We start from the raw sequence: 26,947 nt of genomic DNA, 5'->3' as shown, positions 1-26,947 counted from the left end.
ACAAAACCTGTTTCCATGGGAATGGGGCGACGCCTCCTATAGCAACGAGGCAGGAGCTGTAGAACGGAGCCGTCATTGGCTGCTGCTCTTGGTAAAAGAGAATGAATGAATGAATCAATCAACAGAAGCGCCAGATCAAGATATTTGAATACGTTAAATCAGAGGCCCCCAAACTGGGCAACTTTAAGACTTGTGGACTTCAACTCCCAGAATTCTCCAGCCACCAGCTGGCTGGAGAATTCTGGGAGTTGAAGTCCACAAGTCTTAAAGTTGCCCAGTTTGGGGGCCTCTCCTTTAAATCCTTATAAGCAAATCCTTGGTCCCGTCCGTCGGCAGCAATCTTAACACGAAAGGATCGAAAGTTTAACCCTGGGTGGGTGGAGTCCCTACGGAGATGCAGACGAAGTGGCGGCGGGTACAAACGCTGTAGCGCCGAAAGCTGAGGGATCCTTTTCTCTGATCTCGCCTTTGGTGTAAAGGACGGGCAGGCTTGCAAAGGTGGGCTGCCACACCTGGCTGCAAAAATCCGGACGAACAATAGATTTCCAGCGAAGAGTTCAGAAACTCTTCACTGCCATACTCCGGATCTTTGCAGCAGCCCGAAAAAGAGGGATAGTCCCGGAGACTAGACGTTTCCTTAGTTTTGAAGCGTGATTTTATCTTGGCCTCTCCTCGTTCTTCTGTCAGGAATATTAGGGGCTCTTCTCTTTCAGAGATTATATTCCCCAAAATGTTTACTTACTTCCAACAAACTTCGCTTCGTTTTGTTGCTAGGTTAACCCACGTTTTATATCTGTACCCTTAAATGAATCGTATACTAACCAAAGTGTCTGGTTTGTAGAACAAGATCAAGTTAACAATCACCAGGTTTGGCATATTGTGTGAATGTAATTGCTTGTCTTTAAGTGACCTGGTTAAGTTTCAGACAAACAGGGCACTGACAGCATCCACAATTCGTCTGGTTGCTGAGTTTCCATGTTGCTTTGAAACAGAAGTTAACAAGAAGTGTATCAATAATACATGAGCAAACGATCAATACAAATTTCTCAAAGTAAACCACTCCAAACTCAATTGCAGAAAATAGGACTTCAGCAAGAGTGGTCAACGCCTGGAATTCTCTAGCTGACTCCATTGTTACATCCTCTAACCCTCACAGCTTCAACCTTAAACTATCTACCTCACCCCATTCCTAAGAGGTCCGTAAAGGGGTGTGTGCATAAGTGCACCAGCGTGCCTATATCCATGTCCTCCTGTCCCCATTTATTTGTATTCATTTCTTTCATGTCCATATTTATATGTATACCTGCTACCTTGTACATGTTTGACAAACTAATAAATACATATACAAGGGTGAGATCCTCCACACATTTGGCCAACATGTGATTGGCTGATTAGTGGTTCTATCAACAAAACAGACAATGAAAAACTCAATGGTGGTGGCTTTTCCAATCAGATAGCATCATTTAGCTGGAACAATTGGTAGAAAGCTCATCCATCCCTTAACAACAAGATGCCATCCGCACGTAAAGCTGTCAGGATGGATTTTTCATTCTCTTATATTATTTATATTGCCTCGTTTTCCTTTCAAGAGGGGGCAGGCTTTCGCATCACTTGAGTTTTCACAAGCACTTAAATAAACCCATGTCGCTTTCAGAGGGGTTTTCTGAAATGGTTTGCTATTTTCTTCTTTCCAAGTAATAATAGCAACAGGTATCCTTAGCATTAGAAAAGGAGGAGGAGCTGCCTCTCCAGCCAAACTGCTATTTCCATATAAGCTATATTTGAGGTGAAGAAGCCTAATACCTAAAATACCTGTAGGAATGTGTTCTTCATGCATTTCTCACTTCTGAGAGTCCACTGGAATGGGTGGCCACATTAAATTTAATAAATAATCGTTGTCCACATCCCCTTTTAGGAAGGACCAACTGTTCTAATGCTTACATTACGTTATCTGACTGCTCTTTTGTCATCTTATGACGAGTTAGTTTATACATTCATGCATTTTGCTCCTAAGAATAAAATAAGGACCAAACACAAAGCTGCCTTTATTTTATTTGTTTTATAGTGGCCATCAGTACAGCCCCAAGGCAGGAAACCACTCTGAGCAAGCTATTGACTGTGCAGGGAAACACCTTGGCAAGAAGTTGATGAAGGTCTGTAGTAGCAGAACTGTGTGTGCCAGACAGCTAAAAAGCACTAATTCACCCCAAAACACACATATGCCTATTCCTGCTTCAGGATAGCCAAGTGGCTGTAATTACATAGATGTCTATAAAAATCAGGATGATGGGACATACCCACTGACATTATACAAATGGTGCAAATTCCATAATCTGTCGGTCATATCCAATTTATATTATTTTCTTCATTTGAATAAAGTCATGACTTATGACATACACCCTACTCCAAACATACACAGGCGTACATGATTGAACATGGTAGATGAAGCTAAATTAAATGTGCTGGGATCCCTGCCCTTATCTTACATTTTCGGTGAATCAGGCCATCAACCTAACCAAAGTTTGGTTTCTTCATGCAAAAGATGCTATGTGAACCCAGCAATTGGGTTTTGTTCATCTGGATTTCGTTTTTAGAAAATTGCATGACCCTAGGAGTCAGGTCACACTATCCCTAATCATACAACACAGTTAACTGGATCAAGAGGAAATTAAAATATTGTGTAAATAACTTAAGTCTAGTCAATGGTGGGTTTAGAGGAGTTTGAGCCCAAAATCCAAAGGATGTTTGAGCCAAAGTTAATTTCCCCAGAGTACAGAACTAAGTATTTAACTCTTAACAAGTCAGTCATATAAAGCAGCTTATGCTAATACTAGGCAACTTGCTTTCATGCAAAATCTTGTGTAATATTTGAGACCATTTTCAAAATACCTTCAAGATGTGAAAAGGGAATTCCAAAACTGAGATTAGAAGCGTGCTGCACCTTAGTTGGCTGTTTCTCTAATAGTGTGGTCTAAGTGCAGCATAATTTCTTATGGGTGGATATAAACACTTTTTTCCAGCCCAGGCTAATCTGCACCATGACTCCATTTTAGCCACGATCGTTTTGGAAGATCTGGAAGCCTCTTCCTTATTCAGTCTCCTTTCTGGCAATCACCTCCTGGGAATTTGATGTATCTCATAAAGAGCAAATTCTCCTCATTCCTTCAAGACCAGAAGACTAAGGTATGCAAGTATTATGCAGAATTTCAACAATCTGCCCATAAGAGTCTCTCCAGAGACTCCGCACAGTCTCTCTGTCCTGTGCATCACCGTAGCTATTTGGGGTAAGTATTCTTGCTCTGTTGCAGGAGTGAGCAACTTCAAGGTTCAGGGTTATGCATCCCACAGCTCTCATTTCTGCCTCCCCCAGACCCCACTCCTACTACATCATAATGTACACCTATAACAGGTTTCCTATAGTTTTTTTTAAAAAAAAAAACTCCTCCCCACAACTAGGAAAAATAATATATATGTTCTCCTCCAGCCAGATAGCCTCACGGCATCTTTTTTTGGTGGCCTTTCTGCCCCATTTGTCCCTTTTCGTTGCCTTTCTCTGCACATTTCATGTGGATTTACTTTTCCCTAAACCTCCCCCCTCCCCAAATGCTAAATCTGATAACCCTCACATGGTTGCCAGGATTCAGCATGCAGCTTCCGGGTGACAGATGAGCAGATATTGGGGGGGGGGGTGGGTGGGAAGTAATGCTGGAGCAAATTGTGGTGAAGTGTCAGTTGTGGGCATGCAGGTTAATATACCCCATTATTGCAAGAGCGTTTTTTTAATTTACAAGCAAGTCTCGTGGTCTGAAGGAAAACAGGTTTCAATACTGCAGCCTTTGGAAACACACGGCATTCTAAAAGTATGCAAGAAGCCCCTGTGATCAGGAGAATTTGCACGTTAGCATTCAAATTATCTACCCTGGAATCTGTCTCTATGCACCATCTATCCCAGGAATTCCAGAGCATAAGGAAATGGAATCAGGGGAAATAAGGAGGATATAATACAAAGCAACTAATAGCATAGCTGCCCACAAACAACAGACATAGCATACAGAGTTTTGAGAGACATCTATGGAAGAAAGAGAGGGAAGAAGAGAAGAGATCAGGCTTGAATTATCCCTCTAGGTCAATTTGGTCAAATCAGCTTGCACATATAGTTAAAAGGAAATTCTTGGAACAAGAATCTCTATTCACAGCTGCCTAGAGAGAACAAGGAAGGACCTGCTGGCCTTCTAACATTTTTTTTCCCAGCAAGAGCTCTAGCTGCCCTGGAACCTTGGCTGTTTTTATCTTTTCTTTCTCTTTGGCTTGTGGCTGTGTCCAGTGGCCTGGGACTTCCCTCTGCAGGGATGCAAGCAGCTGTGTAGCAGCACCAAACATTAGCACAAAAGCAGCTGTGGAGCAGTCCCATTCTAAGAGTCACGGCCTTCCTGGATTCATTCAAAGCGCCGGAGATGGTTGTAGAGAGACTGCACATATGTGAAGACACACATGGGGTCTGGTTTGCGGCCCATCAGCATCATGTCCTCCACTTCAATCAAACGGTCACAGTTGGCCATTTTTCTACAAAGGGAGGCAAGGCATCAGATTTAGGAAAGAAGGCAATTGGGAATGGACAAATGAAGGAAAACTCTCATTCAAGGGGATAAGTACCAACCCACCATTTTACAAAACTTTCTTCAAAATTAATGTCCTCGTGCTTTTCATTATCAGACGTGGGTTTAAATAGTGTAGCCTTTTTAACCGAGGAAAGTTAAGAGCTATAAATTTAGAGCAGGCAACTCATGACGGTACTTACTCAGCTGTTGTGAATGCCAATTCGAAGTTCTCCTTGCGCTTGGTGGGCTCCAATGTGTGGTACTCAAATGCTTCAGGGAAGAAGGAGTGTACCAGTGCACAGAAAGCCATCCCATCGCTCCAGCTAGAGGAGAAGTTCTGCAGATCTATGTGCTGGAGGGCGGGGAGGGGAGAGGGGAGAGTGGCAGGGCAGAAAAAAGGGAATGCAAATACTGTAATTCAGGATAAGAATCTGACAGAGTTGGGGTAGAGAAGCCTGAACTTAAGTATCTGCGAGTAACCAGAGGTTGTACTACTTCGTATGGGTTCACAAAGTGAAACAGTGAAGAAGGGGGGGCAGGGAAGGGAGGCAGTTTACAGAATTCCTTACCTACCTTGTAGCCAATAGTTTTGGACCGGCACCAGTCCAAGAGAATTTGCTTGATGCTGCTGGCACTGGCAACTGCAAAACTCTGGGATCTCTTGAGCTTGGTCCGGCCTACACTCTTCCCCCTGGACAAAATGAAGGACACAAAGAGAAGGAATTTATGCTATCATCTAGAGAGGTAGTATTTTAAATGGAAAAAAACAGCTCCTTCAACCTTACCCAGAATTTTCCAATTTCATCACAAAGGAAGAGTCACATTTGAATATCATTACCCTGTGTATGCGATGAACATCAGAAAACTGAGGGAGTGTTAGCTTTTACCTTCCCATTCAAATCCCTTCTCTCCTATTCAATTCCTCCACCATTTACTTTAGAATAAGTTTTAAAAAATGTTTTTAAAACCTTTTTTTCTGCAGGCTGGTTGGAGAACAATGCAATGATTGGTGCTGTTTTGCGTCAACTAAAGGTAAACTGTTGAAACTAAAATAGGAACTATACTATACTAAGGATTAGCCAATTGTACATTTTTTTTCTTAAAGTTGTTATGTTTTTATCAGAACAGAGCTTCTGGCATAGCCTTGTCCTTAGTTTAGTTTACTTTATTGTCATTGCACATGGTACAACTAAATTCAATGCCGTCTTCAGTGTACATTATAATTATAAAAATAAAAATACAAACATACATCATTTACATTATATATAATTGAAATTGAAAACCCAATATTGCACTATGCCATAGAATTCAATATGGTTATTGCCCTGGGATAGAAGCTGTTTTTCAGCCTGTTTGTCCTTGTTTTTATTGTCCTGTACCGCCTGCCAGATGGTAATATTTCCAACAAAAAAAAAACGCCCAGGAGGAGATGGATCTTTGAATGTTTTGAACTTTCTAAAGGCAGCGGGAGCTATAAAGCTCTTCCAAAGGGGGGAGAGGGCAACCAATGATCCTCTGGGCAATGATGTTGACTCTCTGGAGTGCTGTCCTATCTGCCACTGTGCAATTGGCAAACCATACACAGGTGCAGTAAGTTAAAATACTCTCTATGGTGCAGCGGTAGAAGGTCAACAGCAGTTTTTCATTCAGTTATTCTTTCCTGAGAAGTCTCAGATATTATAATCTCTGCTGGGCCCTTTTGACCAGTGCTGCAAGGTGAGTGCCCCAGGTCAGGTCCTCTTTTAAGGGAACACCCAGAAACTTAAAATTGGCCACTTGCTCCGCTCAGTCTCTATTGATAAGCAAGGGCTGGGTGTCTGATCTATTCCTTCTATAGTCCACTATAAGCTCCTTGGTCTTATTGGTATTAAGGACCAAGTTATTGTCTCCACACCACAAAAACAACCATTCCACCTCATCTCGATAGGCAGACTCACACACACACACACACACACACACACACAAACACACGGAGATTAGTCGCACCACAGTTGTATCATCTGCAAATTTAGTAATACTATTACTAGCATGAGTGGAAATGCAGACAAACAAGTGCAAACCATTAGGCTAGAACCTGTGACCTGATTTAAGGCAGCTGTTTTTAGATCACCTTTGGGTCTTCCCTGAACTAACTCTCTAAAAGTTGAACTGGACTAATGGGAGCAACGTACTTTCCAGTATCCTGCTCGAACTTCTCAAAGAGGGCTCTCCTAGACTGAGTCTCTGAGGTCCGGGGAAGAGTTTGAGATCTCACCAGCTCCCTCCGCTTTTCCACTTGTCGATGGACCGAAGTCGGTGAAGAGTGAGACTTTGAAACCTGGGTTTGTTGGCTTGTGGCAACACTGCCCCCCACAAAAAAGACAGAAAATACATTTTAAAAGAACACAGTTGCAAAGGATGACCCATTGGGTTCTCCAAAATGGATGCAATACAATAGCTGGACTCATAGTATGCTACATCAGATCCACTACATATTGTACAGACAATTTGGATCAGTGGGCATTCTTGAAATTTTAAAACCATGACATGAACATTCTCAAAACACAACAGCCAGGGAAGATACGCATAGTAACAAAACAAAAACCACCCAATGACTACTTATTCAAAGGCTGAAATGACACCTAAATAGGCTGCAGTTCCTACCGTTTTTATTTTCTGTTATTATTTATTCCTATGTAGGGATCAGAGGCATTCTTGAAAATAAAGATTATGCTCAGGGGCAGAGCTTTGTTCTATAACATGCCAGCTTCCCATTTATGTCTTTCCCAATTAAAAAAAAAAAAAACTGTGCTAAACTCAATTCCTACATTATGACTTAATGTGAAGTGAGATATAGCTACAGCCAAATATAGTTTAGTTAACAAGCCCTGTTTAAACAAGCCAAACTAATGAGCTTTCCCCACTGGCCATGACAGAGGTGGTATTCAGCTAGTTCTAACAGGTTCTGGAGAACCAGTGGCGGAAATTTTGAGTAGTTCGGAGAACCGGCAAATAGGCTGGCCCCACCCCTGCTGCCTCCCAGCTGATCTTCTTTTGTTGCCCTGAACAGGAGAATGGAGCTGGAAAGCAGATTAGCGGGGTAGGAAGGGAATGGGGATCTTGCAGGATCCTTCCCCTGCCATGCCCACAAAGCCACACCCACAAAGTCACACCACACCCACAGAGCTGATAGTAAAAATTTTGAATCCCACCACCGGGCCATGACCATAGCACAAACATTTCTTCATAACATTTTCAGGGAGTAAAAGCAGAGGGCAAATGACAACATGGACACAAGGATGTCATCATACAAACTTTATGAATTTAGACAGAGGGAAACAAGTATGGAACAGTGGCAATGCATATGATGTTACCGTACCTGTGTTATTAGTATAGTTTCATCTTGGCACATACTACTGCCTTCTAGTAACATTTTTCTGCCTTAGACCCATAGCATTGCAACTATTTTGTCCCCTGCTTCAGAGTGAGACAGGCTTAAGGCTTCTTGGCTGTACTAATATTGAAGTAATGTTTCCCTTCTTATTTTAACAAAGGGGTCCCCAACTCCCAGACTGAGGCTTACTACCCAGCCACGGCCTTTTTGGAACTAGGCCGTGTGAGTGGCTGGCTGACAACACATACACAGCTCAACTTGCCTGAATTGCAGGCCAGCATACATGTGAAAAGCTCAACATGCCCGAGCAGTGGGCCGATTCCCCTCTTCCCCAGCCCCTCGCTGGGCCACCAAGCCATAAAAGTTGGGGACCACTGCTTTAACGCCACCCAAGGGCAGCTTCAAGAGGTGTAAAATCTGTAAGGCCCACATTCCCACCTTGATGGGAAGTCAAGGGTACTGCAATGACTGGAAACAGTGCAGGAAAAGGGAAGAATATGGCATAATAGGAAATGGGGACAGCACATTTCATGGTGGTACAAATTTTCCACAGGTCAGCAGTGGGGAAAGGCCCAATGTCTATTCCACCCAACAGCATGTCCATGCTTTGCCCTTATTACAATAAAACCCAAAGAGCAGATACTTGCAAATCCGAGAATGTTCACCTTTCACTAGATTGGCTTCCATAGTTTACAGTCGATGTGGATTTTGTCCCCGAAGAAAATTTATCTGCACAGAAAATTAAAAAAAAGAAATTGGGTCTCTCCCAGATCATTGTCATTCAGCATTTGTTTTTGAGTTTGTGTATTGGGGAGAGGGGAAGGGGGAGGGAAACATGCTCTGAATAGAGACTAGAATAGAGGTTGAGATTTGCAATTCCCTGGCGCTGATGATCAATCCACCAATGTCAAATGAGAGGAATTCATTACTATGTAGATTTCACCTTTGAATTACAAACTCAGGAAAGGTAAACAGTTTCATCTAGATCAGGATATGAAGTACTCAGATAATTTTCTTAGGATTGCTTGTATTATTAAGATTAATAATACAAATGCATTCAAATCTCCTAAAAATAGATTCATATTTTTATTAGTCACCATACAAATATATTTGGCTCTGCTGGACTACATCAAAAACTATCTAGTTCAGCACATTTAAGACTTAAAAATGATTCCAAAAGGATGCTGCGCTCATTTTCACAAGGTCTGAAGCTGTCCGCATAATCAATTTTTGAATCATACAGAGTCCTATTTTTTTCTCACAGTGGCTACTGGAGCATCTCTCTCAGTGGCATCTGGAGTTGGAATGGATGCAGAAGGGAGTCAATGATGTCAAAATAGTGGGAGTGACATATATGTAATGCGCACAACGCATGATAAACAGGGGCTTCAATTGCTCTGCTGCATCCACTTTGACGTGGTGGAATCCGCTGCAGACGCCTATTTCTGGGATCAAGGCCCATCTGAGGCACATTGAGGCAGAAGTTCCTTAGCTGATGACACTATAAGCATGTGTTGAAATCAGCAAGGTGGTAGTGTTATGATGAAGAGCAGCCCATGTCTTCACTATGCATCAAGAGTCTACCCACTTGTTAATTTGAAGACTGAAACAACATTGGGCTGTCATGCTACAAACCCTACCCCATTTGTTTGTGCGCTGTGATATCACACAATATAAATCAAAGGGGTAGGGGTTGTTTTAGAACAGTGTGGACTGTTTTTATCATTTTGTCAAAATCCTTTGATCTTGTGGACATCTCTAGTTTCCACTCCAATCAAGCCACCTGGTTTCCATACAACGTCTAGTCCCCAAGTTCTTCATCTTTCAGTGAGGGGTATCTGTTCTTCAACCAAACAGCTGCCCGATACGTCAGTCAGACAGCATTTGCACAAAGACTGTTGAACATTTAAAAAGTTGTTATTATTAAAACTCTATGCCGCCTATCACACCAAGGTGACTCTAGGTAGCCTACAGTCCAGTGACGTGCAGTCAGGTGAGGCAAGTGAGGCACAGCCTCACCACTCTCATCATGAAAAAAAAAAGTAAAAGGAAAAAGCTGAGCTAGTTGCTGCCTCACCGTGGATGACTCTGCTTAACCTCACTGGTGCTCTCCCTCCCCAAGTGTAGTGACTTCCTCCCCAGGCCCCCATTCATTTCTCTCTCACACACACACAGCTGGATAAAACTATATAAAAATCTAGCCCAGCTTCACTGATTACAAGTTTGAAAAGGCAACGTGGCTCCACCTGCAATCAAACTACACTTGGGGAGGGAGAGCACAAGTGAGCACTGAGAAGACCACAGGAGGAGGCAGGAAGCCAGGCAAAGAGCCATGCTGTAGTACACACACTTTCCCCCAGCCTCTTTCTTTTGGAAGGCTCGGCTCCCCTCCAGCTTCTCTGCCTCTCCTCTCACCCCAGCCTGCCAGCAGGAGGTGGTGGGTGGGCTTTATTGTGTTCCAGGCATTTCCCACCCAGGCAGCAGGCTGCATTTGCAATGGTGGAGGTGTTTGGGAAAGGCAGCAGGGGAATGGGGGGGGGATGGCAGAGGAGCTGCTTTCAAGCCACTGGAAAAGATATCCAATCCAACTTTTGTGTGTGGGGGGGTTTGTTTGAGAGTGAGTGAGAGAGGGAAGGGGTAGGAGAGATAGTCCAATCCAACTTCTGTGTGTGTGTGTGTGTGTGTGTGTGTTTGAGAGAGGGGGAGGAAGGGAGAGAGGGAGGAAGGAGGGGAAGGAGAAGAAAAAGAAAAAGAAAGAAGGAGCAAAGGAGAAAAACAAATGCTGTCACTTTAAATTGGAACTGAGCATGCCTGGCTGTGGAATTCTGGGAGTTGAAGTCCACAAGTCTAAAAATATTTGAAACCCAGCACTGTGTCAGTGCCTCACCAGTCATAAACCTCACCGCACGTCACTGCTACAGTCATATAATTAAAATACAATATAAAACATTAAAATAAGAAATATGTATTTAAAATTCAGGATATTTGAGGGTAAATGTATGGAACGTGAACATGGAGGCCTTTGGAAACCTATTTATTGTGTCAGTTTTTCCATAGCATGGTATAACAGCATAGAAAAGTATTATTCAAACATAATGAAAATATATGCAAACATATTTGCCAACCTGAAGTAAAGGAAGCATTTGTTGTCCTCACTGAACTCATGTTCCAGTTCTTCGCAGTGTTGACGGTTGAACTGCTAGCACCTTTCACCTCTTTTTCTTTTTTTAACAAAGAGCAAAAAATATCATTTTGTTTTATAGAGAGAAAAAGAGCTCAAAATTAAGACCGTTAACCCATCAAGCCAGGTTAAATCCCTATCAAAAGGTTACGTTCGAACAAGTCAGCATTTGCCCAACAGCCCATTTGACTAGCATGAGATTCTATGTAAGTGTACAAACCCAGAAAATGGTTTAATTTTGTAACCAAGTTAAACACGTTGTGGGAATGCATTGTGAGAGATAATGCTTCCCAGAACAAAGCCATACTTCTCTGATGTTTTTTTATTTAAAAGAAAAGGACTGGCTCAATTTTAATGCACAAGAAAGTTAGGTTTCCCTTTCTCACATTTCCCCACAAATTTAGCTCTAAGATATTTTTAAAGAGATGTGTGAGGAATGGATGCAATGGGACACTCCTGGGTTACTGATGAAAACCACTTCCAGTAATTGGAGTCTTGTAGAGAACTTCTCTGCTATTCATTAAAGGTGGTAAACTTTTTTTTCCAGGGGTTACGCAGAATCCAGAATAAAAGTGCTCCCACTTTAAAAGTTGACTCACTATATGACTCTTAGGGTAGTTTCTTAGGACGTGAAGAAAAGAGAACCGCTTTAATGAATAGCAGAGAGGCACTGTATTCATGTGAAGTTCAAAGCATTTCTCCCACACCGTTTTCAAAGGGTGCCTAGCGCTAATAGGTACTTTTGCACAGCTACACTTGCACAAATGGAGATTATTTTACCTGCTTGAATCAATGTTTTGGACACAGTTTCATTATGAGCATTGCTCTGCTGCCCGCCAGGAGAGTTTGGCACAGTTGGCGATCTAACCGTTTCTCCTGAAAACGTTTCCGATACTCTAGTTACTGCAGTAACAGGCTGGTGGGGCATCCGCAAAGACATGGCTGGAGCGTGTGCCTCAAGAGGAGAATCTGAAAAGAAAAGAGAAGAGTGTTTTTTGGTTGAGGCTAGCCAGGGCTGGGGAGGAAAAGAGCAAAACCATGTTGGGATCATTTTTTAAATTTAAAATTCTATACCGTCTCAAATTTTCCATTGAGTTCTTTCTAAGCATCTGAATTTTGATCAATGATCATGGGGAGGCTGCAAAGGTCGTAACTGTGAAAAATGGTCATAAGTCACATTTTTAGGGGTTTTATAACTTTGAATGGTCATGAGATGAATGGTTGTAAGTTGAGGACTACCTGCAATTGAGAGAGGAAGATGCTGCAAAGAACAGTGGTTGCTGCCCTCTTATCCAGATAAATTCTTGTACCGCCATGGCAGCCTAATTCTCCTCTGGCTTGCATTGTTGTCAGGCGTACTAAATTTGGTTGTAAAGGTGCACATTGTTTAGATTTCTTTTTTAAAATTACCATCATATTTGCTAATGATCACTAAACAGTTGCTCAAAATGATGCTGAATAGGATACCACATATGATGGTCTTAATCACATATTTGATTGTGATCACATATGAAGAATGGTTGCAGGAAGAACGGTTGCAGGAAGAACGGTTGCAGGAACTGGGTATGTCTAGCTTAAGAGAAAGAAGGACTAGGGGAGACATGATAGCATTGTTCCAATATCTCAGGGGTTGCCACAAAGAAGAGGGAGTCAAACTGTTCTCCAAAGCACCTGAGGGCAGAACAAGAAGCAATGGGTGGAAACTAATCAAGGAGAGAAGCAACTTAGAACGGAGGAGACACTTCCTGACAGTTAGAACAATGAATCAGTGGAACAGCTTGCCTCCAGAAGTTGTGAATGCCCCAACACTGGAAGTCTTTAAGAAGATGTTGGATAGCCATTTGTCTGAAAAGGTATAGGGTTTCCTGCCTAGGCAGTGGGTTGGACTAGAAGACCTCCAAGGTCCCTTCCAACTCTACTATTGTATTGTATTGTATTGTATTGTATTGTATTGTATTGTATTGTATTGTATTTAAAAGAATCATTGTGTCCTGAAAGATGAAATACTATTTCAGTTTGAACTATTATAAATTGTTGCTAGAATGCTGGCCATCCACCTGGGTTTAAAGCTCAATGTGGTAAACGTCAAGCTATTTAGTGATTTAGAAGACATTCTTTATTTTCTCCCCAGCCTAATGGATATTTTCCTTCTTGTAATCTAGACAGGAAAAAAAAAGAGCGAATCAAACTTCTAGAGCCTGTGTAACATCACTCCAAAAGCCAGTTTAACTTTCACCGCATCAGAAACAGGTAAAGATTTATGTACTCACTAAAAGGACTTCCTTTCCTTACCTCCTGACAACTGATGCCCATTCTCAGTTATGCCTGAATCAGGAGTTCTTTTGCTCATAAAGTTCTTTTCGTCCTCAATGTCCAAACTCTGCAAAGGCAAAAAGATAACGCACACCATTACAAGCATTTACTTGGGGGGGGGGGGGGGGAAGGGTAGAAAACACCAGAGAGCAGATGGCTATCCCAGATTGGAAACCCCCAACTTCCAAGTTTGCCAAAAGGAAGAGGGCGCATTGCACTGTTGAAAGGGAAGAGAAGTGCCTAGACTGACGAGAATTTGCGGCTGTGCTCACAAAATACACAAAGCTAAAAGAACAAACTTTATTATGGCTTAGTCAATTCTGGGAACCCAGCCAGTTGTGATTTACATACCCTGGTTTATGGCTTACAGTGGGTGTTTTATTTAATAAAACATGGGTTATTCAACCTATGGATTAATGCAATATGTGATCTAAGTAAGTGGCTTAAAGCCATCCCACCAGAACATGTACTTATGTTTTTGTAGCTACATTTGTTTAAAAAAGATTGGGGAAGGAAGATAATATACAATATGTATGAGGTACTAGTAATGTTATTAAATCTAAATCCTCTTGAGGCCAAGAATAAAAGCTGTTCCCCAGCGTACATTTGATTTGTTTTCCTGTAAATCAACTACTTTAGTTCCTCAGTTGTAAATTTTAAGTGAATTTCATCCACTCAGATTGAAAAGACCCTGTAAGATTCTTCTGTATTATCCTCAATAACATCTGACTAAAAGGATGCAAGTCTGTCCTCAAACCAGCATTGCCCAGCCTAAAGGAGAGGGGCTGAAGGCAGCTGGACTTTGCTATAGAGTAGCATTACTGGCTAAACCTGGCTTACACTCATAAGTATGAAAAGTTGTGGCATTTAAGAATGAATACCTGCAGCCCAGATGGAGTGTTGTTGCAATCCATTCATATTTTATACTTGTGGGAGAACACCGGGCAGAGTGGAGGGGGAAGTGGAGTTAAGCATGTCATCAGCTTAGAGTCGTTAGATTCCCACAAGTGATCCATGTCCAACCTGTCCTGAATTCCACTGATCCTTATCCTGCCAGTTTAGGGTTGAACTTTAGTCAGCTAGATTTTAAATCTTCTATGCTGCAATCTAACAAACGATCCTGATTCTTTGTGCCTGACAACTAGAGGTGGTATTCAGCCGGTTCTCTCCAGTTCGGATGAACGGGTAGTGGCGCCTGCGGGAGGCTCCGCCCACCCGTAATGCGCAACCTTCTGCACATGCCAAATGTGAGAGCACTCACATTTGCGAACTGGTAGCGAAGCAGTGGTGGGTTCCGGATCACGTTCCAACCATTATGGTTGGAGCGGGCCGAGCGTCGTCCAGATAGATGCACGCAGCATGCGCATGCAACTTGCCGTCCAGCAACACCTCCGTGATGCTCCAGCTGCTTGGCAAAGCATCGCGCAGGCACTGTACACGCTGTGCAGAAGCGCCAAAGACTTTAAACAGGTAAGGAGGGCGGGCGGGCTGGTGGGCCCTCTGTACCGGGGCGTACCCCCTGCAACCCACCACTGTAGCGAAGGTAAGTGAATCCCACCACTGTTGACAACACTTACCACTATACCAAGAAAGTTTCTGAAGCAGAGACCATTTTGAACCACCTAAGAAACAGACATGCTTATATCTTAATATACAAGCAGGGGCATCTATCGGGAGAGGTGAGAGAACGGAAGATGGCTGCTTTGACCAAGCAATCAAAGCCACAGACTTTTCAATAAGCAGTGATGCCTATTAGAATGGTGTGGGGCTTTGATCATACAGTTACAGCTGAATCTTGACAATTTTTTAACCTCCTACAGACAGCCTCTCAACCTGGGGCAATGTACAATTCCCCAAATCTACAACTTGGATTAAAACAGAGAAGATAAACAGATCATCATTTACATGATCTAAACCAAAACTAAAAACCATGAATTGCAGTACAGTTATACATAAACTGATGATCTGAACATTAAAAACCAAAGAACCAGTTCAATGTGCAGAAGAATACAATAGTCCCAGCAACCTTCTTTCAAAGACCTGATGGAACAACCACATGGAAAGGCAGGAGAGGAGGGGACATTTGAACATCTGGGGAGGGATTCTATTATGAGGAGGGGTCAGCAATTGAAAACAAATGCTCTTATAGATTACAACCTCCAACTGAACAAATACAGGAAAAGCCCCAATTGATTAGGCAATGCCTTATTGGGTTCCTGTCAGAAAATAGGAAAATTAATTCCACAAGCCTGTAACGGAATCTGACTTTCCATAGTTCTGATTAGCTTGCAATCATAACGCTACAAATTTCCCTCCCTATCTACATCTCTGCAGTGTTTTTGCTATCTAGAAAATAAAATAAACCAGATGAAAAACACATGTGCAAATTGTTTTAACATTATTGCTGAGATGCCGTTCAAAGACAAGTCAGTTATAGTTTATTCAATAAAAGCCCAATCTTACAAGCTGTGGTTATGCAGACGTAGCCATAATCCGATTTTCAAACTAGTACTCTTTCTATATTTAAAAATTAATTTCAAATATGCAAAACTCAGGTGTTAAACACTTTATTCCTCTTTCTTTTCTAATTCCACCCCAAAACAAATAATCATAAAATGACCTGCAGAACTATAGGCTATCAGACTAAAAATCACATCATACTACAAAAAGATACATTACTTCCAAAATGCATATATATGGAGTTAGGGTTTGACTTTAAAACTTGCTTCTGACACTGAGGAACAATTACAGAACATCTAAGCATGTGCAGAGCATTTTCTCTGTAGCAATAGCCAGGTTGTCCATTTCTATATGCATAATATCAGCTCAGGAAATAATATCCAAGTACAGAAATGGGTAGGATACTGGGAAACAGTGATGATTGTTACAGCTACATATTATGCTTCCTTCTAAAGGAGCAAGCATCTCTTCAGTGCCTTTCATGTTGAGAGTCAGGTAAAGTAAGAGGAGCATTTGAGGCAGCAAAGCAACTGAAATGGACTGGTGACCATTGTATTGCAAGCAGCAGATGGCAGAAGCTGTGGGTAATGTCCACCACTACCTAGACTCAGGGACTATAGAGGCCATTAATGGTGGGATCTTCTTCCAGTCACAGTCGCTCAAAACTCAGAGGGAAATCTCAGATGGCCAGGTCAGCTCTGAATCCATACTTTTCCACATAATAGCATTAAGTGAAATTGTGATGAGGCCCATAATGGTGAAATAAAACTTCACTCAACAGCAACATTCCTAGAACATCATAAAAACTAGTCTAGAGCCAAAATAAGCCAAGGGAACATGATTAGCTCTCCTCAAATTATATGCTGGTTGTGAACAGGCATCCAAAACCAGTCTGATCTTTTTCCTTCTTGTGCAGGAAGTTTAACTACAGCTGTTTCCAAGTGTGAAGGATCATCACACATCACGGTGAGATTAAAATGCTGGAGTTAAGCTCCAACCAACTTGGGAATCACTCACGAGACCATCATAGATTTACAGGAACAAAATACGCATCCCTCAAAAATCCTTACTTCATATCCCATTGCAGCTGTCAGCCTTCAGTGCCACTTGGCGTAACATACACCAGGACTATTCCCCAGAAAAGCCATTAATCACATTGATAGAAATGGAGAGGATGTTTATTGCACTTGATGGCAGTTCAAGGGAGTTCCAGCTGCCAGTGCTCTTTCTCTTCTCCCCAAGGCCAGGAATGGGGCCTAGCTCCTTAGGATGACATCACTGTTAAATAGTCACGACATCCACCATAGTTCCAAGCCGCAGCCACCTGAATAATACAGCACAGAGACAGTGCACTGCTTCCCTGCTTGAGCTCAAAAAACCCACACCAGATTCTGGCTGGAGGCTGCACGAAGGAGGAAAACGTCCTAGCCAAGGAGATAAACAATGGAAGTCAGACTTTAGACTGGTTGTTCAGCCAGATTTTAGTCTGTTGACTAAAAGAAACCTTGAGAGACAACTTTGTGAAGAAGGACAGACCTGAATACCATTCCATTTATTGGCATGATGTTGGAGGCTCTGGGCAATTAAGAGCATAAGGAAAATGCATCAGTAATGGACCTTCATCACTTACCCAGGTGGTCCAGATGACTGCCAACCATGTTGGCTGGGTTTATACAATATGCTCAATATTAACATTGGTTAAAAAGACTCTGTGTGAATAACATGCTGTATTCAAACAAATAACGTGTACTATATCTTAACATGATGGCAATTATATACCAATGACGCTTAGAAATAGGATTACTATATCTGGGTTGCAAAAGTCAGAATGACTATTAGGTGACAGCAAGGACTCCAGGATCACACTGCTGGCATCCATTAGTCATATGAATTCTGGTAATCTTGCTGTGGTAGAATTACGGTACTAAAACAAGGACTAAAAGGGACAAAAGGATAGCCTGCCTCTCTCCATTTCGTATGTTTGAGGTTCTTATTTGTTCCTCCGAGTTTCTAAAGGAAATACGAGATATAACTGGGATTTTGGGTGCTCTGAACTTGGTAGTTGGTTTGCAGATGTTTCATTACCTAATTAGATAACTTTCTTAGTAGAAGCATAAACAAAATAATAAAATTAATAAGTAATAATAGTATTGACTCACTGTCTTTTCCCTTTTTAGTTTATAGCTTGCTTTTTCATGCACAAAACAAATTTAATCTGCATTTTAAAATTGATTAAATAAAATTTAATTAAATAAATAAAATTAAGTACAGATCAATGCAATATTTGTTAAAACCAATTCAACTAACAATTATGAGTTTGATGAAAAAATGAGTCTTGGCATTTTCCAGCACTATGAACTCAAATATCTAGGTGATACCCATGTTTCCTGAAAATAAGACCAGGTTTTGTATTAATTTTTGTTCCAAAAGATGTGTTAGGTCTTATTTTCCAGTTAGGTCTTATTTTCAGGGAAATACGGTACTAAGTGCAGCCATCTGGCTGATGACCCTAACTGGGTCTTATTTTGGGGATAAAATTTATATTATGAGAATCCTGAAAAATCATGCTAGGGCTCACAACTATAACTAATACTCCAACTGTGGCCCTTCCCCAGCTAATCAGGTTATCAATGATTTGTTGACATCCATCTTGACTTGTACATGGGCTTCTCCAGGAGTTTATAGGAAGGTGCTAATCAGTATTTGGCCAGAGAAACAGAGAAATTTAGGAAATCCCCAAAATTACTTTGCTAGCCATTCCCAAAATGTGCATTGACTGTTCCCATAACTCATTCCTAAATTTAAAAATAAAATAAAATGGGTTAAATCGGGGCAGTCAAAACCCCTTGAAACTGGTCTATGACAGCTTCCCCGCCCCCCTTTGTCAAACACACCAGCTTCACTGAACAGAAATTAGCACAAAGATAACCTAATGGATGACTAACCTTCAGAATTCAACCACCACAAAATAGGATGAAGGCCACTATTTGATAAGGCTTTCAAAAACATTATTTAGGGAAAGAAGGGGATCAAGTCACCATTACTAACAAGAGAGCTACTTGGAACCTACTCTCCAGAGATCATACTGAATCTGGTTAATGAACAAACTCAGCTACTAGGGGAGGTAGTCAATTGATCTGGTTAAAGGTGATATATAAATACTGCCAAAGACTCTATGAGTAGTCAAACACAGCAGAGGCAAGGCGTTGTTGTTTTCCCGCCGCTGATGAAATTTTTAGATAAGCCCTGTGAGTTGACTCAACATAAGGGATTTTGTTACTATATATTCTCATGGTCTAGTGCTTAAATCCAGCTTACTCATGCTTGGAAGAGAATGGTACATATGTGGCATAGGTACAAATAAGGCTGATAACGTTCTCTACTATGCATGGAATGTCTGATGAAACTAATTTTAGCTATGTTCCTTTTCTTGTACCTTTGATTCATTTTTCTTTTTTATTCTTTCTTGCTTATTTTCTTCAGTGTTGCTTAGTCTGAAAAGGAACAGCTTGATAGGTCTGTCTCAAAGATGCTTTTTCAAAAGGCAAATGGACTTTTTGGGTTTTCCCTTGAAGATGTTTGAGCGAACCAGAACTGAAGCTTCTTGGATGAAAAGCGAAATGTCTTTTTTCCCGGACGCCATCGCTCTGCTAAACAAATAATTCCCTCAACACTGGCAAACTATTTACTAAGCCTGCATTACTATTACTATTAATTTTCTCATTCTTCCTATCACCCATCTCCTCCCACGTATGACTGTAACTTTGTTGCTTGTATCTTTAGGATTTATATTGATATTTATTGTTTCCTGATTGCTTATTTGTACCCTATGACTACCATTAAGTGTTGTACCTTATGATTCTTGACAAATGTGTCTTTTCTTTTATGTACACTGAGAGCATATGCACCAAAGACAAATTCCAAGTGTGTCCAACCATACTTGGCCAATAAAGAATTTTATTCTATTCTATTCTATTCTATCCTATCCTAATTCTATTGAAGGAAAAACAAAGGAAGTCCAGTTTTGAAAAAGCTCCTTTGGGAAAACTATGAACTGGATGATTGGATGTGAGAACCTCCACAGACAAGACAGGTTTCTGTAATTTCTGTAACATTTGATTTCATAAAGATTTTACAAATGCCTACCTGCCACAGGAGTCAATTTCTAGCTATTTTGGGAATGTTGGAAGAATATATTGAGATTGCCAGAAAGAGAATTAGTAAATCCTGAAGGGAAAGATAAAGAGTGCTGTGCTCTCAAGTTTGAAAATTTCCAGTTTGAGAAATGTCCTTGGTAGATGATGGATGCAGGACACCAAGTCCCAAACCAACACACATTCTTCTATTTAAAGCAGTGTTTTTCAACTTTGGCAACTTGAAGATGTCCGGACTTCAACTCCCAAAATTCCCCAGCCAGCATTTGCTGGCTGGGGAATTCTGGGAGTTGAAGTCCAGACATCTTCAAGTTGCCAAGGTTAAGAAACACTGATTTAACGGCTAAATAAATGACTGATAGTTTATGTTTTGAGTCCAAAGCTCTTTCCAATTATTACATCTGTCATCATCAGCCCAAACATAGAAAATAAACTCACAGGATCCCACCAATCTTCATAAGAGTTTAGGAGGCAGCAGGCTGCAACACCAGATCAGATTAGGATCTGAATGGTTATATACATTATGTTGTGTCCTGGAGTCAGTGGTGAAATTCATTTTTTTTACTACAGGTTCTGTGGGCGTGGCTTGGTGGGCGTGGCAGGGGAAGGATACCGCAAAATCTTCGTTCCCTCCCCACTCCTGGGGGAAGGATATTGCAAAATCTCCATTCCCACCCCACTCTGGGGCGAGCCAGATGTGGAATTTGCCGGTTCTCCAAATTACTCAAAAATGCTACCGTTCTCCAGAACCTGTCAGAACCTGCTGAATTTCACTCCTGCCTGGAGTACATTTTTTTTAAAAAGAGAGAAAAAATTACTTGGAGCATATGTAGAGTGTCTTTTTCCTATCATAATCATGACCTCCAATTCAACCCCTGGCATTTCGCTGAGATAATTATTTGCAAGGCAGATCTATGCAAAGAGACATCTTTGCTGTGTTTATAGAGTACAGCATACTTAACCAGGTCATTAGAAGACCTAATGGCTGCTTTTATATAATGTATAAAATCTTGGTAAATGTTTTCATAGTTTAATAGTGTGTTGTGCAAATGCAGATATTTGGGATAATTTATGGTTGAAAAATATATTTCAGACCCCCCTCCCCAAATGAGCTCCTTTAGAAACCGGGTTGGGTGTGTTGTACAAACACAGTCCAGTATGTGGTAAGTTACCCTCAGGCTGATAGGTGTGGACAAAGCACTCCAGCAGACAATATTTTTCCATTTTTGAAAAGTGGTATGTAGGAGACGTAATGGTACAAGTCCCTTGCTCCTTTCAGACAGCTCTTAAAGTGGAGGTAAACAATCTTAAGATACAAGACTGAATGTTATTTTTGGCACCAGATTCACCTTCCCACTGTTTTCTAGAAACTGTAGAGCAATTCACAAAACACATGGAAAATGGTATCTAAAGTCTTATATAGACTTATCTTACTTTAAAAGGAAGCTGAACCTCAGTCACCAGGGAAAGATGGGAGTGGGAGAAAATTGTTTTCCGTCCCACTTTACATTACCACAAAACCTATTGTAGCTTTTGCCCCTTCAAAGCAACTTAAGGGTAATTTCCAAACTACCAAAAACTACCTGTCCTGGTTCTAAATCTCCTGGTTGGATTTTTGAAGAAGCAGGCTAGGAAGAGAATCGATGGTTTTTAACTTTAATGCTGAGAATACCACGGACAACCAAACAACTCAAACCAATGTATCACCAAACAAAGCAACCTGAAGGTCTCATTCAAGGCACAAATGATTCAAATTATCCTACTTTGGACAGGTGATACAAAGATCTTTCTCTCTAGAAAAGGTTCTAATGCTAGGAAAGGGTAGAAGGAAAGAGAAGAGGATGGCTAGCAGCAAGGTGGTTGGATTCAATAACAGGGTCAACGAGTGTACTATTGGAAGACCTAGAACAGGGGTGTCAAACTCAAGGCCCAGAGGCCACCCACGGGATGCTTAGATCTGGCCCAGGGGCCAACTTTGGAAACAGCTAAGGACCAGCCCACAGTGCCTCTGCCAGCAAAAACGGGCTCCCGAGCTCCATTTTCACTAGTAGAGGGTTGCAGGAGGTCATCGCAGCCAAAAACAGAACTTGGGAGCCCGTTTTTGCTGGCTCAGGCCATCACAGGCACTCCAACATGAGTGATGTCAAGCTGGCCACGCCCACCTTAGGTCAAACATAACCCTGATGTGGCCCTCAATGAAATTGAGTTTGACACCCCTAACCTAGAAGAATAGATTAGAGACCACTTGTCATGGGGAAAATCTGTCTATGTAGGCGCTAGGAGTTGAGAAAAAACTTGATAGTGCATAATCAAATCATCAAAGCTATCTCAGATGTATGGGGATTGATTATGCTTATTTGAGTGAAAGACTTTCTGATGGTCCTCAGTCATTCTAAACCACTTTATATGGATGAACAGTACAAGAAGTCACATTCTTTTTCCCCATTGTCTTTGAAGAGCATCGTAAAATAATCTAGGTGTAATTTTCTCCCTCTGTACAACCCACTGAATTTAGTTACAAAGTTAATCCATTCTCTAACTTCACTCAAAGCCATAACTGGTACTTTTAGACAACATTATTAAGCCTCAAAAATAGCCCAAGGTGAACACAAAGAAATTTTAGCATACTGGGCAAATAAAGCAGCCATAGAGTGTTTCACTGACTTGGTGTTTGCAAAAAAACAACTAATTCGCAGTCTGAAAATTTGAGTGAAAGGAGCTTGTCTGAAGCATCTATTGAGACGGAAAAGGAACTCTCTTATGTAAAGTAGAATAGGCCAACACTATATTGGACAGAAGTCTGCACAACTATTTTACCTCAAATATCCCTGGGCAACAGGTTAAATCAGAAAAAGGAGGCAGCTGCTCCAGTCAACTACGTCTCATTCAGGGGGATTGTGGGAGAAAAATAAGGAAACCATGATTCATACAACCACAGAGGAATCCAAGTTGGAGACGGTCTCAAAGGTCATGTGTAATTAGCTCCCTCCTGCAGAAAACACTCTGTCCACCTGGCTCATCTTTGAAAGATTCTAGTGCAGGGGTGTCCAAACTTGGGAACTTTAAGACTTGTGGACTTCAAATGCTGGCTGGGGAATTCTGGGAGTTGAAGTCCACAAGTCTTAAAGTTCCCAAGTTTGGACACCCCTGTTCTAGTGAATGAATCACCACCTTACAAGAGTGTGGCTGAGTTGATACAACATACCTGGTTAATAAAACATAATCCCAGTCGGCATATTCATAAAGCATATTAGGCCCAAACAAATAAAGCACTTTAAGTCTGGTTCACACAACCTACTGGATTTCTACAACATGCTGAACTACAAACCTACAGCATGAAACAAAGCAGCCTGCTCCATTCTCAAAGAGATTGTATCAGCTAGGATCAGCTTATTTCAGAAGGAATCCAGTGGCATCTTTTCAGCCTAGCACATTTTATTGAAAGCGGAAAGTTTTTGTTGATTAGCACAGCCCTCATATAAACCCTTTCTTGTAATATGAACTCACTGGTCCTGAAACACGAAGCAAATCTGGTAGTACAGGAAAGCTCTTTAAATACTTGAAGAGAAAGATTCCATTGCATCTTATTGTCCCTTCCTCCTGGCTGAACATCTCTCCTTCAACAGAGGATTTGTTCCAATTCTTTTACTGAAGGCTCATGTCTCGAAAAACTTTCCAAGCCAGGAGGATCTATTATGATCACGCTTAAAAAGGCACACTTATACCTGCGCCCAAAGTTTGATCTTTGTGATGAAATCAAGTCTGTGTTAATCACTGTGTTAAAGCCTGATCCGAAATAAAAATCTCAAAGATAATCTGCTTGATTGAGGGCTTTTTTTTTTTTGCTCGAGCGACGGCAAGGCGACATTGCCCCTTCTAATTTTCCGAAATTCCCAGCCCACCATCGCCCCGCCTAGCAGCAACCAGATCGCAGTTTCAGTCATGCGCAAGAAGCCAACGCGCTCGCAGGGAGCGCTCCCACCCCTCAAAACCGGGCGGGCGGGACGAATTGCCCAAAAACGAACTGCCCGCAAACAAACCCCGTCCGCAACAAAACGCCCGCAGATTCCAAACACATCCAAAAATCCGCCCCAGCATGGAACCCGAAAGGATTCCCAAGAGAACCAATCCAACAGCAGAAAGGATCAGAAGTCCCTAGCCGGGACTTCTCCAGAAAACTTCCACGGCTCCGCCCTGGGCGTTTGGTTAAGATTGAAAGATCCAGGTTCGGGAGGTGGGGCGTGGCATCTTCGCGCGGCGCGGGACGTTCCCCGACGGAGCGTACGAGAGCCCCTTCTTCCTATCTGCGACCTTCTGGGTGGAGCTGCAAAGCAGAAGTTAAATCGCACCGGGGGGGGCGGGGGAGAGGGAGGGAATCATGTAAACAGGGAAGAAAGAGGAGGGAAGGGGGCGCTGGAGGTCAGGGGGATGGAAGAGAAAAAGCCATCGATCTGACCAAAGCTCGGGGGCAGAAGGGCCGAGGGCAACCGACCGGCTCAACGGCGCGCCAGGGATCCCATCCACGCGGGGCAGGAGATCCATGCTTTAAGTTATATCTGCATGCAGCTGCCTCGCGGTCGGCGCTTTCCCGCTCCTGCCGCAACGGTTACCTGACTCTTGCTGGAAAGGGACAGTCTAGCGTGGCTGGCAAAGCGGCTGCTGCTGCTGTTGCTGCTGCCTAGCTTCGGCGATGCCGCGAACGCCGTCGGAGATACCGGCTTGGAGACCAAGACGTCCGAGAGTCCGGCTGCCCGGCTGAGGAGCTCCACCTGCTGCGTTAAATGCTCGACCTGCGTCCGCAACTGCTGGTTCTCTTGTTGGAGCTCGGCCACGGTGCTGGCCAGCGGGTTGGCCAAGCGCAGCACTTCGGCCACCTGTCGGTCCACGCCGTTCTTGAAGACCTGGATATCCACGTGGATCTCCTTAACCGCGCCGCGAAGCGTTTCTTCGTAGCGGCCCAGCGCTTCGCATACCGTCTGGGCGTCTTGGCTGTTCAGGTCCGCGATGTCGCTCGACGACGTCCGCGCCGCGCTCACCTCCATGGCGGCCCCGCGAATGGGTCTCCTCCCGCCCCCCGGTTAGTCCAGATAAAGCCCGTTTCCTCGTCCCAAGAACAAGGTCCCCGGCCGGTCTAAAGCTGAGTGCCTTTACAACGCGATGCCCGCTTTCAGCAGCACTAAAGCGCCCTCGGTCGCTTCCTTCGCCGTCTCTTTTTGCCAGCTCCAAACCTCTCTTTATAGGCGGGTGGACTGGGCGGAAGGAGCAGGTGGGAGGGTGCAAAAGGAAGGTTTCCAGGGGCTGATAGGGGCCGGCCAGGAGCACACCGAGCAAGCGGTGCTGCCCGGCTATTTCCCCCTTGCCTGCGCAGACCGCCCCTTCGGAGGAGGAGCTGGAGAGGAGGGGGGACCGGCCGTGTTTGAGGCGAGGGCCGAGCTGGTGGCTGCGAAAGGAGGGGCCGCCTCGCTCCTTTCTGAGGCGCCGCCAAGGAATCAAAACATTCCCCACTAAGGTTGTAAGCGTCGTTCCCCCCCCCCCCCCCAGTGTCTGGCCAGGTCAGGTAAAAAGACATCGCCCCTGTATTCACACACCATGCGGGGGGGGGGTAACCTTGATTAGTCTTTTGTGGGTAGTCTGTTTTGATAAATCAAACTCATTTGGTTAATTTAGGTGGGGTGTATTGTGTGATTCCAGAAAATGGTATATTTTGAGTCATTCAAACTTAAGCGGTAGCCACTGATGGGTTCACCCAGCACCTTAACCCAAAATCGAGGTTCACAGAACAGAGTTGCTGGGCTCACTTAACTTGCTCTGCTAAAAATAAATCAAGTTATGATTTAATAATAGCCCATTTCACACAAGGTGGTAATGCAACGGCTGGGATCCAACAACACCCTACAGTACACTCTGAAACCCTATTTTGGCCTAGTTTTAATGCGTCTGGATGACTAGGGAAGGTAGGGTATGAACAGTTTACCTTATAAAAGTTAAAGGTCAATAAGAGATCGAAAGAAAAGTGTAAAAGGGGTTAAGTCTATTCACAGCACCAGGTGGTTCTTTTAAGCTTTATTCTACAGAGGAAGAAAGGGTCAACTAAATTCAGGAAGAGGCCAGCGGGGCTAGTAGTCAGGAAACCGTAAAAGATAAGAGTTTTCTTTCAGGAAGTGGAAACCTTGTCTTAAAGAAGGGAACAAATTGCAATACAAACTTGGCAGAAAAAGGGTAAAATGGTCAGGAAAGCGAAAGGAAGAATGTGGAGGAAGAGGACTAGGAGGAGTAGAATCATAGAGGCATTGCTTTCTGGTTCCCTCAGATTTAAAAGCTGTTGAATAGGAGTATAGTTTTAGACCATCGAAATCACCCTCAGATTCATTCTTCTATATAGTCTTAATATTTAATTACTGTAAATTCTTTGAGTATTTATAGAAAGAAAAATAGCACATTGAGATAATACCAGGAGGAAATCTCGAGAAACTACCTAATCTTCAGGTCCTGGTGGCATCTACCCAAGAATTCTTCGAATTCAAGTGTGAAATATTTGGGCAAAAGTTGTTACTACATTTAGTTTTTGGTGCTAGAGAACAGGAAGAACTGACACATGTTTATAACCAAAAATGATCCAAAGGAGATAACTGTGGGTAAGTGGATGAAAGTGACCTTGTCAACATAGCAACTTGAATATAAAAAAAAAACCTAACAAAGTCCCTCAAAGTCCCTCGTTTTTTGAGTCATTGCAGTGTTATGTTTATAAGCCTGTCCTCATTATTGTTAGCTTGTTTGTGTTGGTAGTTCCTTCATTGGGGTGTTGTTTACTTTGATTGTTGGCCTCGTGTTAAAACTACCAATGCAGAAAAACAAGCTAACAGTACAG

The 26,947-nt window shown here is 42.6% G+C and overlaps 1 protein-coding gene across 2 annotated transcripts; it reads right to left on the bottom strand.

Annotated features, from left to right (window-relative positions):
* Window positions 1–3,433: 3,433 nt before the first annotated feature.
* Window positions 3,434–25,452, bottom strand: SMTNL2 (smoothelin like 2). Of its 2 annotated transcripts, XM_081941400.1 has the most exons (9): window positions 24,690–25,450; window positions 13,445–13,532; window positions 11,933–12,121; window positions 11,097–11,192; window positions 8,637–8,700; window positions 6,770–6,940; window positions 5,172–5,289; window positions 4,799–4,950; window positions 3,434–4,563 (listed from the first exon to the last, which is right to left on the bottom strand). In XM_081941400.1, exons 1-9 carry the CDS (start codon window positions 25,119–25,121, stop codon window positions 4,437–4,439), a joined length of 1,437 nt encoding a protein of 478 aa, XP_081797526.1. In that variant the 5' UTR covers window positions 25,122–25,450; the 3' UTR covers window positions 3,434–4,436. The 2 variants fall into 2 exon arrangements, with proteins under 2 accessions (XP_081797526.1, XP_081797527.1); XM_081941401.1 differs by lacking the exon at window positions 3,434–4,563 and having other exon boundaries at window positions 5,168–5,289; window positions 24,690–25,452.
* Window positions 25,453–26,947: the final 1,495 nt, after the last annotated feature.

This window comes from Natrix helvetica (genome assembly GCF_964273705.1).
Source record: "Natrix helvetica genome assembly, chromosome: 2".
NCBI classification, from domain to species: domain Eukaryota; kingdom Metazoa; phylum Chordata; class Lepidosauria; order Squamata; family Natricidae; genus Natrix; species Natrix helvetica.
Note: the sequence above shows the minus strand (reverse complement) of the source record. Positions and strands in the feature narration are given on the sequence as shown.

Bases quoted from the DNA above. Each gene is read 5' to 3' on its own strand.
- SMTNL2 (XM_081941400.1), bottom strand. From the start codon at position 25,121: ATGGAGGTGAGCGCGGCGCGGACGTCGTCGAGCGACATCGCGGACCTG. The intron at 8,701-11,096 runs GTTGGCAAATAT...TTTTCTGTGCAG, and splicing joins AAATGCTTCCTTTACTTCAG to ATAAATTTTCTTCGGGGACA. The intron at 4,564-4,798 runs GTAAGTACCGTC...CTCCCTTTGTAG, and splicing joins TTGGCATTCACAACAGCTGA to AAAAATGGCCAACTGTGACC.